This window comes from Sinohyriopsis cumingii, chromosome 7 (assembly GCF_028554795.1).
Source record: "Sinohyriopsis cumingii isolate HCF-2022 chromosome 7, ASM2855479v2, whole genome shotgun sequence".
NCBI classification, from domain to species: Eukaryota; Metazoa; Mollusca; class Bivalvia; order Unionida; family Unionidae; genus Sinohyriopsis; species Sinohyriopsis cumingii.
In genome coordinates, this window is record NC_142967.1 from 14,072,516 (window position 1) to 14,086,581 (window position 14,066).

The 14,066-nt window shown below is 39.8% G+C and overlaps 1 protein-coding gene across 1 annotated transcript in view; it reads left to right on the top strand.

Moving 5' to 3' along the window:
• LOC149794759 (pyridine nucleotide-disulfide oxidoreductase domain-containing protein 2-like) overlaps positions 1–14,066 on the top strand; it is a 158,294-nt gene that overhangs the window by 128,947 nt on the left and 15,281 nt on the right. Inside the window, exons 13-14 of the mRNA XM_089964391.1 lie at positions 10,050–10,204; positions 13,938–14,044. Coding sequence (XP_089820517.1) covers positions 10,050–10,204; positions 13,938–14,044 — 262 coding nt within the window. The remainder of the gene's footprint in view (positions 1–10,049; positions 10,205–13,937; positions 14,045–14,066) is intronic.

Below are 14,066 nucleotides of genomic sequence, written 5' to 3' on the forward strand. Positions count from 1 at the left end.
AGCATCATAGACCCAGATCTTCTAACACCACATCATAGACCCAGATCTTCTAACACAGCATCATAGACCCTGATCTTGTAACATGTTTATGTGATGACTGATCTGGAACTGTGCTGTTTGCAGTGGTGATGTAAATACACAAAACTTCATCCTTGTTTTTCTCTGAGGCAGTGAAAAGACAGATTTTAAATAGAGATACCTCAGACTGATATGTATTCATAAACTTTTTCAAATGAGCTCTTTCCCCAAAATTTAACAAAAATGCATAGGGATATGTCATCATATAAAACAAGTTCTTTTCCCTGACTCAGAACAAAACATGAATGTAGTTGGGACTTTCCAAAGTTTGATATGGTGCACCAAAGAATATTAGCAACACTCGGATGTCAGTCAGTCAGAATAACCAAATAGTGCCAGTCTTGGGGTGTGAAATAGAAATATGGATTGAAAATCATACCTGAACCCGTAAGATTGAATGGGCGTAGAATTAAGAGGCAAATATGGTGTCACCTTACTGTCAGAAAAGACCCTTCAGAAGATTCACATTAGTAGACTTTCATGTACTTACTAGTTTATATGTATGGTATAAATGTACTAATGAATTATTGAATTGTCATAAAAAAAACTTATTTTGCATTTATTTCTTTATTGAAAAACATTTAAGGAAGCTTCTATCACTGTAGGGAAAATGTCCTAGAAGTAAGAAAAAAGATCAAGTTTAGGCAATAACTGACTTAAATGCAATTATCAAACATATCTAAAGCCCTCAGGGAGGACAAAAAATATTGCTATCAGGTGTTTTATAGTCCCATACACAAGGAAGTTTCAAATGGGGATACATCATTTAATTTTTTCTCATTCATTAGTTCATCTGTACACAGTGTTTCTAAGAATTTGATCTAGCAGGTTTGTCATGCACTGTTAGCGTTGCACAGTTTCAATACCATATATACGTGTATATAAGTCATTAAACTGCAAGCATTATCTACCATGATCTGCCATTACATACTGCATTGGCAGATCTGAGTCTATGTTGTTTGTTACTTATACTGATTAGACCTAACAAACTGCATCTATGCTGTTTGCATTTGGATGTGAATTATCCAGGAGTATATATGATACTGTATTTACATATGTATAATACACACCTAACTATGAACAGCAGAGACCCAGATTTGCTAGTTTATTTTTACATCCAGATGTTCAGAACACTCAAACACTTTGCCACAAAATTGGAGATACTCTGCCCAAATTAACTGTTTGGGGTGGAATAGAAAAATTTTCTCAGAGCCTCCAGATCACTTTCAGTGCCCCTTCCCAGTTGTCAAGGACTCTCTTTGCTACAGGCATATAAGAAACCCTTAAGAATGCATTGTTCTGCAATGAGAAAGAAACACTCTGCTTTAAAAAAGAGTTGTAGATATTTCTCAATACAAATTGACCAGGATTTTTCTCGAGGCCATTCCTAGTTCCCAAAGCCAGTGGCAAGCTTCACCCAGTCATCCAGCCTTTTCATTTGGACAGTTCAGAATGGATGTGCTAAGATTGTTCTCATCACTTTTTAGAAGGGAAACTTCCCAGTCATCCTAGACATCCACACTTACTTTAATAGGGGCCCCGAGTGGTCTAAAGCACTCACCATTACAGATCACTGCCATCTCACCTCTGCGTGGGTTCGGCCTATGTTGGTATGTGAGAAAGTTTGCCAGTAGCTTCTTGTGGGTCGGTGGTTCTTTTCGGGGTTTTCCCGGGTTCTTCCTCCACCATTAATACTGGCCGCTATGTATAGCCTATCGTGTGCTGAAAAATGGTGTTAAACCCTAAAACAACAACAACTTATTTTAAAAATGCTTACCAAATTATTTTACAGGGTTAACACTTCCCAGCCCTTCACACAGTTACATAACAGGATGAAACATGCATATCTACTTAAATGGTAGCCAACAGTTGACAGAATTAGCCTGCACTTTTGTGTCAAGGAAGCGTGTTGCCTCATCCCACAAGGGAGATAGTGCACCACTACCAGTATTTAAGGGTAGTATATAGCACCTCTCAGTTGGGAGAGATCAGACCCTTACGTGTTGATGAACCAGTTGAGGATGATGTATTCTCCTTTGTGGCCTCACAGTATGGGGAAAGGATACAGATGGTGTATCTTCCCTTTACTATCCCATCCTGTACAGGATTGGGAATCTGTCCGCTGGGGTCTGACTTGGGAAGAGATATGGATTTGTAACCCCCTTTCCTATGATCCCAACTAATTCATATAGGAAGTGGGTCCTTCCTCCTCAGTGTCATTGGTCCTGTATGCCTCTGTGTGCTACTAGACCTTGCACCCACAGTAAAGATGATGATACAGCTCATGAACTGCCATCATATCCTCATCAAAATTATAAGGGTTGTCATGTAGAGCAGATAGGCAATCTCATCTCCACCCTCTCCTCCACTTGAATTTTGGGACATGGCACAGAGTGCTCCAGTGCTCTCTCTGATCCCCAGCCAATCCCTAGTTCAGAGTACACTATCCATAGATGTTCTGTCTATCCTTGTTGACTCCAACGAGTTTGATTTAGAAGCTGACACCACTGACACTACCTGCCAGGCTCATACATTCCACTTAAGAGTTTGAGGTCTGATCCTTTAATAAGGCAGTAAAACCTATTACACACAGACTTATGCCCGAAACGATTGGGCACACAGTCCAAGAAAATACTTTCCATTTTGGAAAAGATTTCATGGTTACAACCTTGACCAGACCTAATACTTTTTCCTAAAATCTCCATGACTGAGAAAATTTCTCGTAGGTTTGTAGCAAGACAATCCTTATTTATTATTTATGGTTACCTTAAACACAGCTGCTGACTTGGATGACTAAATGTGCGACCTTGATATCTCATCCTTCTTGTAATATGGAAACCACACAGAGATTCCCTATCAACCATAATCACCAATGTTTCTCATTATTTACACTCATGGATGAAAAACAGGACAGATTCCTAACTGGGGTCCTCATGGATGCATCCGAGCCCCACTCCCTCCTGTTTGCTGACGTGTCAGATTCTGGTAAGGGTGCTCAGAGGGCACAGTTCTCCAAAGTCTTTGGACTCCTGATGAATTGTCCCTCCAAATTAACAAGCTAGAAATGAAAGCAGTATCTTGAGCATTGCACTGGTACATCAAGAGAGTAAGGGGTCTTTGTGTCATGGTCTCAGTCTATATGTCACTTGTAGCATGCCTGCGATGTATGGGAGGCATACATGCTCCTTCTGTTTGCATGGAGGTCTGGATATTATCCACTGGGCAACCTTGGAGAACATTACCAAGTACACCATATTCCAGGGAAAAAGAACACATTAGCAGACAGCCTTTCCAGGAATGGCAGAGCCATCTTGATAGAATGGTGTCTTCACCACTCAATAACAGAGTCCCTTTTCACACTGGGGGAAAAACCTCTGGTAAACCTGTCTGTGACAAGGCTCAACAACAGGCTTCCCTTCTATTTATGCCCTGTCCCAGATCATGGAGCCTGCACAGTAGATTCCTTCAGCCTTCAGTGGTATTGACTATTTGCATGGGCCTTCCCACCATTCCACCGACTACCTCAAGTTCTGCAAAGAGTCTGAATTTAACTGCTCAGATCATTCTCATCACCCCACTGTGGTCGCAGTGATCATGGTTCCATTGACCTTTTAGACCTGTTGATCAATCGACCCAGGCTTCAGTCTCACAGGAGACCTCTTTTGTCGCAACACTGGGGATCCCTCTTCCACAACAGCTGACAGATTCTTCACCTTCATGCTTGGCTCATCTCAAGCAGTCTCTTAGTCAGAACAAGTTTACAGGCCGAATTGGCCATTGCATCATTTAAGCCAGGAGAGCTTCTGAATCCAAGGTCTATGATGCCAACTGGAGAATCTTCTTTAATTGGTGAAGTAGGAAATGCATTGATCCTAACTTTACCCTATAAATTCTATTGCTGCTTTCCTTTTGTTCCCATTTGAGAACAAAAGATTTCAGTATCTACTGTGAAGGGCTGTACAGCTTCAATTTCCAACACACTTAAATTCTCACAGGGCAAGACACTCGGTCATGATGCACTTCTTGCTAATCTTATTAAGTATTTTAAGCTAGAGAGACCTGTTTTGTGCTGTTTTATGCCTAGATGGAATCTTTCATGTGTTTTATGGTCTTTGCCCAAAACCCTCTATAAACCTTTGAGAGAGGCCTGCTCTCAGGACTTCACATTAAAAACTGTTTTTACTCACTCTGGTGTCTGTGAGAAGACAGCAGGATTCATGCCTTGTTGATATACACTGGCTGTATCCAGTTTAATGGAAATTATGATTCTGTTTTTCTCCGTTGTGCACCGGGATTTTTAGGGAATAATCAGTTACCTTCAGTAGCTCCACTGGTTATAGAAATCTCTGGTCTCCTTGAATCTAAGCTAGGTATGATCAAGATAAACTTTTATACCCAGTTAAGGCCCTCCATTCTCTTTTTAAGAATCTAAAGAGAAAAGGAGGGGTTTGGAAAGGTCTTTTCCTTTGTCTTAAGGACTCTGTAGACATTTATGCTGCCTGTAGTGTAAGCCTTAATCTAATTAGCTTTGAAACATCACTTGACAGTAAAAGTAATCAGACATTCCACACTGCACTAGAACTGATACACACCAACAACTGGTTTATGTTATACATTCACTAGGGTTTAAGTTCCATGGGAAATAGACACTCAGGGCAGACTTTACTCCCTTTCCAAGCTGTATTGATGTCTTGTATATAATAAATACTATAGAACGCCTTCTGCAGTTATTCTTCAATAACAAATAACATTACATGGTGGCAGCGGTAAAAACACAGGATCGAAATTATCAGAGTTGAAAATGGCTTCATTTCAATTTACAAATCCGGACAAATTTGACTTTTCGAGACCTGAAACTTGGGAAAAGTGGTTTCAGCGCTTTGAACGCTTTCGGCAAGCGTCTGGACTTAGTGAAAAAGAGGAAGAAATTCAAGTGAATACCTTGATTTATTCCATGGGAAGTGAGGCTGATGACATTTTGTCTTCGTTCAACCTGACAGAGGAAAATCAAAAGAAGTGGAAGCCCGTGACAGATAGATTCATGCTATATTTCATTCCAAAGAGGAATGTAATTTTTGAAAGGGCAAAATTTAATCAAAGAAAACAGGAAGAGGGAGAAACAGTGGACAGTTTTGTAACAGCTATCTATGTGTTAGCAGATAATTGTAATTTCGGGCCACTACATGATGAAATGATCAGAGATCGACTTGTAGTTGGACTGCGAGATTCAAAGCTGTCAGAAAAATTGCAGTTAGATGCAAATCTAACTCTAGAGTCAGCCGTTAGTCAAGCTCGACAAAATGAAGCTGTGAAAAAGCAACAAACAACGATACGAGCAAGTGGAGAACGAATGTCTGAAATGGATGCAGTAAAATCGTCTTCACTGAAATATGGGAAACAGAAACATAAAATCCCAAATGTTCAGCAAAATAATGTCAGCAGAAAAGGATGCATGAGATGTGGAAAGAAAATTAATCATTCTCGAGACCAATGTCCAGCAAAAGAAGCAGAATGCTACAAGTGTAAGAAAAGAGGACACTATGCAAAATGCTGTTTGTCAAAGTCAACAGTTCGCACAATAGAATCTAGAGAGGAATCTGGATTTCTAGGGACTATTAGCACGAAGAAGGGTCAGCCGTGGATAACGCGTGTGAGATTAAACAACACTTCACTTGTATTCAAGATTGATACTGGAGCTGATGTGACTGTAATTCCTGAGAGAGATTTAAGAAAAATTGGAGACCAAAAACTATCAAAGTCTGATCGAAAACTGTATGGACCTGGAAACTTTGAACTTAAAGTGCTTGGAAAATTCACATGTGGACTTGAATCAAACGATGCATTCAGTGTACAAGACATATTTGTTGTAAAGGGACTGAATCAGGCACTCTTGGGCAGGCCCGCGATTCAGGCTCTCAAGATAATTGAACAGGTAAATATATCCTCAGTAAATGCCTCAGATAAAAACTCACAAAATGCAAGCAAAATTCACGATAAATCCATACATTTAGATAGGGATTATCGCGAGAAATTTCCAAATTTGTTTAAAGGTCTAGGGAAAACAAAATGGTTCTATAACATAACTCTGGACAAAAATGCCAAACCTTATGCCTTATCTACCCCAAGAAAGGTTCCTATCCCTTTATTGAATAAAGTTCAAGAGGAGTTGGATAGAATGGAAAAAATAGGTGTTATTTCAAAAGTAGATGAGCCCACTGAGTGGTGCGCGGCAATGGTTGTTGTTCCGAAACCAAACGGTACGGTACGAATTTGCGTGGATCTAACAAAACTGAATGAATCGGTTAAAAGAGAAAACCACCCACTACCATCAGTTGAAGAATCCCTTGCAAAACTAGCAGGTGCAAAGTTTTTCACCAAACTTGATGCAAACTCAGGCTTTTGGCAGATAAACCTGTCAGAAGATTCACGCCGCCTTACAACTTTCATTACTCCTTTTGGAAGGTTTTATTTTAATCGCCTTCCATTCGGAATCAGTTCTGCGCCTGAATTTTTTCAGAAAAGGATGTCAGAAACGCTGGAGCGACTTGACGGAACACTCTTTCACATGGACGATGTTCTTGTCTTTGGGGAAACGCAGAAACAGCATGACAAAAGACTAGAAATGGTAATGAAATCAATTCAAAAGGCCGGCGTCACTTTGAACGCTGAAAAGTGTGAATTTTCGAGACCATCAATAAGGTTTCTTGGGCATGTTGTTGACGAAAATGGTTGCCGACCTGATCCAGAAAAAGCCAAAGCTATAACGGAAATGGAAACACCGAAATGCGTAACAGATATACGACGATTTCTCGGTATGGCAAATCAGCTTGGCAAATTTAGTCCAAATTTGGCAGAAAAATCAAAACCATTACGTGAGCTTTTGAAAGGTAAAAACTCGTGGACTTGGGGTCCAGATCAAGAACAAGCTTTTAGAGATATCAAGCAAGAAATGATATCTTCACCAACTTTAGCACACTATGATCCAAATAGAGAAATAGTTGTATCTGCAGATGCATCTTCATTTGGACTAGGTGCTGTGCTACGGCAGAAGCACGGAAGCACTCTGAGACCGGTGGCGTTCGCATCACGAGGTATGTCAGAAACTGAGCAACGCTATGCTCAAATAGAAAAAGAGGCCCTTGCAATCACTTGGGCTTGTGAACGCTTCAATAGCTATTTAATTGGGTCACAATTCAAACTTGAAACTGACCATAAGCCATTAGTACCACTAATGAGCACAAAAATCTTGGGAGATTTACCCCCTAGAATTCAACGCTTTAGAATGCGTTTGATGAGATTCAACTTTTGTATAGTTCATGTTGCTGGCAAAAATCTATTAACTGCTGATGCTCTATCCAGAGCACCTTTAAGTTATCACTCTGAGAGTGACAGAGAATTTCAGGCTGAAACTAACACCTATGTTGATTTCGTAGTTAGCAATTTGCCTGCATCAAATACCCGACTTGAACAAATAAAGTCTGAATATCGAAATGATTCGATTTGCAAACAACTTGTACAATTCTGTGAAACGGGGTGGCCAGAGAAATCCGCTATTGACGGAAAACTTCAATCGTACTGGGCAGATAGAGGTGAATTTACAGTTCAAAATGGTCTTTTAATGAAAGGTACACGCCTTGTCGTACCAGAATCACTTCAAAGAGAAATCCTAGAGAGAATTCACGATGGTCACCAAGGCATAGTTAAATGCCGAGAACGCGCCAAAACGTCAGTTTGGTGGAAAGGACTAAGTACTCAGCTAGAGCACTTGGTAAAGTCTTGCCAAAATTGCATCGAAAACTCACGAGATCAAGCTGAACCAATGATACCAAATGAATTTCCAAGTCGACCTTGGCAAAGAGTCGCTTCAGACTTGTTTGAACTGAATGGTCAAACATATCTCTTGGTGATTGATTATTTCTCACGATACATCGAAATAGCAAAATTGCAAGGCACAGGTTCGAAAGCAATTGTCAATCATCTCAAATCAATCTTTGCGCGACACGGTATACCAGAAGTTTTAGTTTCAGATAATGGTCCGCAATACACATCCGCAATACTCAAAGATTTTGCAAAAAGTTATGGATTCGGCATATTACAAGCAGTCCAAAATATCCACAGAGCAATGGTCTTGCCGAAAGGGCTGTTCAGACAATTAAAAGAATGCTTAAAAAAGCAAACGATCCTTACACAGCTCTTTTGACATATCGCGCAACACCATTACCAAATGGATACAGCCCTGCTGAATTACTGATGGGAAGAAAATTACAAACTACTTTGCCAATGGCACCAAACAACTTAGAGCCGAAATGGCCAGATTTAATGAAACTGAAGAAATCGGAAAACTATCAAAAGCAAACTCAAAAGAGAAATTATGATCGTCGACATCGCGTCCGAAATATGAAAAAACTTCAGGTAGGGAATAAAGTATGGATTAAAGATCATTTTTCTTCAGGGATAATTAAATCTGAGGCATATACACCTCGTTCATACATGGTAGTAACTGACGAGGGAGAGATACGGCGTAATAGGAGAAATTTAGTTCCCATGCCTACCACATTATCGGAGCCTCTAAAAGTGACTGCTTCAGACCCTGATACTTTGACTGACTCAGATGAAAGCAAAGCAGTGCCAACCAGTCAAAACGGATATTTCACACGTTCGGGAAGATTGTCGAAACCACCTGAGAGACTGAACTTGTAAAATAAATTAAGCTGATGTAGCTTGTTTAGAAATGCGGTCATCAGATCACGTTTCGTTTTAATGTAAACTTCTCAGGAAGGGAGATGTAGTGTAAGCCTTAATCTAATTAGCTTTGAAACATCACTTGACAGTAAAAGTAATCAGACATTCCACACTGCACTAGAACTGATACACACCAACAGCTGGTTTATGTTATACATTCACTAGGGTTTAAGTTCCATGGGAAATAGACACTCAGGGCAGACTTTACTCCCCTTCCAAGCTGTATTGATGTCTTGTATATAATAAATACTATAGAACGCCTTCTGCAGTTATTCTTCAATAACAAATAACATTACACTGCCACTGTCTCATGGTAGATTGTCACTACAATTAAGAAAGCCTGTCAGTCACTTACCATATGAGACATATCCTTTATGTATCGGACCCCTCTGGTGGTCTAAGAGGTTAGAGCATCCACTTTGGATGCTGGAGGTCATTGGTTCTAAACCTGGCTGAGTCATACAGAAGACTTATAATAATGGTACTAGCAGCTGCCTTGCTTGGCACTCAGCATTAAGAGGTTAGTGTCAGGACTGGTCGGTCTGGTGTCACGATAATTTGACTGGTTGGGACATGATGCTCCAGTGCTAAACATCACTAAAAACTGCCACACTGCAGACATTATAGCAATATGACTGAAATTTTTTAAAAACATTATAAATCCAAATCACACATATGCAAACACACACACACACACACACACACACATGTACCCTTTATGTATCTAACAGCTCATGAGATTCGAGCATTGCTACTGCATGGTCCTACTTTAATCACTCTTCCAAGTTGGAGGACATCATGAAAGCAGAATTTTGCCATTCAGGGGGCCCCGAGTGGCCAAGTGGTCTAAAGCGCTCACCGTTCCAGATCACTGCCATCTCACCTCTGTTTGCGTGGGTTCAAGTCCAAGGCTCAGCTAACGTGGGTATGTGGGAAAGCCTGCCAGTAGCTTCTCGTGGGTCAGTGGTTCTTCCCTGGGTTTTCCAGTGTTCTTCCTCCACCAGTTATACTGGCTGCCATGTATAGCCTATCTTGTGCTGAAAAATGGCTTTAACTCTAGAACAACAACAACAAGTACATGTATTTTTTTCTCTGGGACCTATTGTTGTGACAACAGACTTAAAATTTGCAATTTTGATCATTTTACTTCAGATGAGTCACAAATGTCCGGAAGATTGAATATCTTTTGTTTCCTAACACAAGTATTTTATTTTGTAATTATCTTTTAGACCGATGATGGAGATGGTCATTCCATCAAGCCTGGACCGGACTCTAGCACCCCCTGGTTGCCATGTAGTACTCTTATTTACACAGTACACACCATATAAACTGGCAGGAGATAAGCAGTGGGATGATCAGACTCGGAACCAGTATGCTGACCTCAGTAATTGGATGTTGATTTTATTTCTGCTCATTTGTTCTCAGTTAAATTTTATTTGTAGACCAGTTGTACTTAAAAGTCTTGTTTTCTTGACCGCATATATTTATCTTTTTAATTGTGTTTATGCTCACAGTGATAGCTGAAGTGGACACAATTTTTTGCTGCTGTGTGTCCACACATCCATCTCTAATCCATTTTGGTATGAAAAATTAGAGCCATGAAGTTGTATGTGCTTTATCATTGTGACAGACCTATCTAGAAGACCTGACTAGTCATGAAGTTGTATGTGCTTTATCATTGTGACTATCATAAGTAGATGACCTGACTAGCCATGAAGTTATATGTGCTTTATCATTGTGACAGTCATAGGTGGATGACCTGACTAGCCATGAAGTTGTATGTGCTTTATCATTGTGACAGACATAAGTAGATGACCTGACTAGCCATGAAGCTGTATGTGCTTTATCATTGTGACAGACATTAAGTAGATGACCTGACTAGCCATGAAGCTGTATGTGCTTTATCATTGTGACAGTCACAGGTGGATGACCTGACTAGCCATGAAGTTGTATGTGCTTTAACATTGTGACAGTCACAGGTAGATGACCTAACTAGCCATGAAGTTGTATGTGCTTTATCATTGTGACAAACATACATGTATGTAGAAGACCTGACTAGCCATGAAGTTGTATGTGCTTTATCATTGTGACAAACATACATGTATGTAGAAGACCTGACTAGCCATGAAGTTGTATGTGCTTTATCATTGTGACAAACATACATGTATGTAGAAGACCTGACTAGCCATTAAGTTGTATGTGCGTTATCATTATGATAGTCATAGGTGGATGACCTGACTAGCCATGAAGTTGTATGTGCTTTATCACTGTGACAGACATATGTAGAAGACCTGACTAGCCTTGAAGTTGTATGTGCTTTATCACTGTGACAGTCATAGGTGGATGACCTGACTAGCCATGAAGTTGTATGTGCTTTATCATTGTGACAAATGTACATGTATGTAGAAGACCTGACTAGCCATGAAGTTGTATGTGCTTTATCATTGTGACAGTGACAGGTGGATGACCTGACTAGCCATGAAGTTGTATGTGCTTTATCATTGTGACAAACATACATGTATGTAGAAGACCTGACTAGCCATTAAGTTGTATGTGCTTTATCACTGTGACAGACATATGTAGAAGACCTGACTAGCCTTGAAGTTGTATGTGCTTTATCACTGTGACAGTCATAGGTGGATGACCTGACTAACCATGAAGTTGTATGTGCTTTATCATTGTGACACTGATAAGTAGATGACCTGACTAGATCTTCAGGACATTAAGGCAAGTTTTCCGATTTTTTCACATTGTTAAGCATTTTTAAACTTGGACTTTTTGACAAAACCTTGCTAGCAAAATTTTGCAAAAGTCACTCGAGATAGACAAATGAAAGTTGTTATGCGCTGTATGCATAATTATGTAGATGATCCTCTTGTCAGTTTGGGGAATAGGCATTTAAAGACCTTTAGAATAGGCACCCTCCTGAGTATTTTAAAGACTTTTAGAATAGGCACCCTCCTGAGTATTTTAAAGACTTTTTGAATAGACACCCTCTTGAGTATTTTAAAGACTTTTAGAATAGGCACCCTCCTGAGTATTTTAAAGACTTTTAGAATAGACACCCTCTTGAGTATTTTAAAGACTTTTAGAATAGGCACCCTCTTGAATATTTTAAAGACTTTTAGAATAGGCACCCTCTTGAGTATTTTAAAGACTTTTAAAGGCTTTCAGAATAGGCACCCTCCTGAGTATTTTAAGAGGCGATTAAAGACGTTTGACTTATGGACATCCATGGCCTGCAATGTGTTTGATGAAGACTTTTGTATCATTGACAACCCTAGGTTGAAATGCTTTTGACAGACTATTGTATCATTGACAACCTTAGGTTGAAATGCTTTTGACAGACTATTGTATCATTGACAACCCTAGGTTGAAATGCTTTTGACAGACTATTGAATCATTGACAACCTTAGGTTGAAATGCTTTTGACAGACTATTGTATCATTGACAACCTTAGGTTGAAATGCTTTTGACAGACTATTGTATTAGGGACAATCATGGGCTGCAATGCTTTTGACAGACTATTGTATCATTGACAACCCTAGGTTGAAATGCTTTTGACAGACTATTGTATCATTGATAACCTTAGGTTGAATTGCTTTTGACAGACTATTGTATTAGGGACAATCATGGGCTGCAATGCTTTTGACAGACTATTGTATTAGGGACAATCATGGGCTGCAATGCTTTTGACAGACTATTGTATTAGAGACAATCATGGGCTGCAATGCTTTTGACAGACTATTGTATTAGGGACAATCTGGGCTGCAATGCTCTTGACAGACTATTGTATTAGGGACAATCTGGGCTGCAATGCTTTTGACAGACTATTGTATTAGGGACAATCATGGGCTGCAATGCTTTTGACAGACTATTGTATTAGGGACAATCATGGGCTGCAATGCTTTTGACAGACTATTGTATTAGGGACAGTCTTGGCTGCAATGCTTTTGACAGACTATTGTAGTAGGGACAATCTGGGCTGCAATGCTTTTGACAGACTATTGTATTAGGGACAATCTGGGCTGCAATGCTCTTGACAGACTATTGTATTAGGGACAATCTGGGCTGCAATGCTTTTGACAGACTATTGTATTAGGGACAATCTGGGCTGCAATGCTCTTGACAGACTATTGTATTAGGGACAATCTGGGCTGCAATGCTCTTGACAGACTATTGTATTAGGGACAATCTGGGCTGCAATGCTCTTGACAGACTATTGTATTAGGGACAATCTGGGCTGCAATGCTTTTGACAGACTATTGTATTAGGGACAATCATGGGCTGCAATGCTTTTGACAGACTATTGTATTAGGGACAATCTGGGCTGCAATGCTCTTGACAGACTATTGTATTAGGGACAATCTGGGCTGCAATGCTCTTGACAGACTATTGTATTAGGGACAATCTGGGCTGCAATGCTTTTGACAGACTATTGTAGTAGGGACAATCTGGGCTGCAATGCTCTTGACAGACTATTGTATTAGGGACAATCTGGGCTGCAATGCTTTTGACAGACTATTGTATTAGGGACAATCATGGGCTGCAATGCTTTTGACAGACTATTGTATTAGGGACAATCTGGGCTGCAATGCTCTTGACAGACTATTGTATTAGGGACAATCTGGGCTGCAATGCTCTTGACAGACTATTGTATTAGGGACAATCTGGGCTGCAATGCTTTTGACAGACTATTGTAGTAGGGACAATCTGGGCTGCAATGCTCTTGACAGACTATTGTAGTAGGGACAATCTGGGCTGCAATGCTTTTGACAGACTATTGTATTAGGGACAATCTGGGCTGCAATGCTTTTGCTGAAGATTCATCACATAGAACACAGTTACAATTATAGTCTCATGTTGTGATTTTATATATAACTTAATTATTACCAATTTGGAATATGCAAGACATTTATTTAATTTAAAGTTTAACACTTTTCCTAAAATTCACACTTAGATGTTGTTTTTGACCACATCATTAAACTGAGATCATTGTCTGTTTACTGTTTCAGATTGTAATTTTCGAAATCCCTAGGTCATATTCCTGTGTCATTTATATCTACATTGCATCAATTCATTAGGTTTTATAATTAAATGTAGCCATTATGTTTCAGCATTCGATTGTATTGAGCAGTATGCCCCAGGGTTCAAAGCGAGTGTAATTGGCAGAGATATTCTTACACCTCCTGACCTAGAGAAGATTCTTGGACTGACAGGCGGGGTAAGCTGGGTTATAACATGGT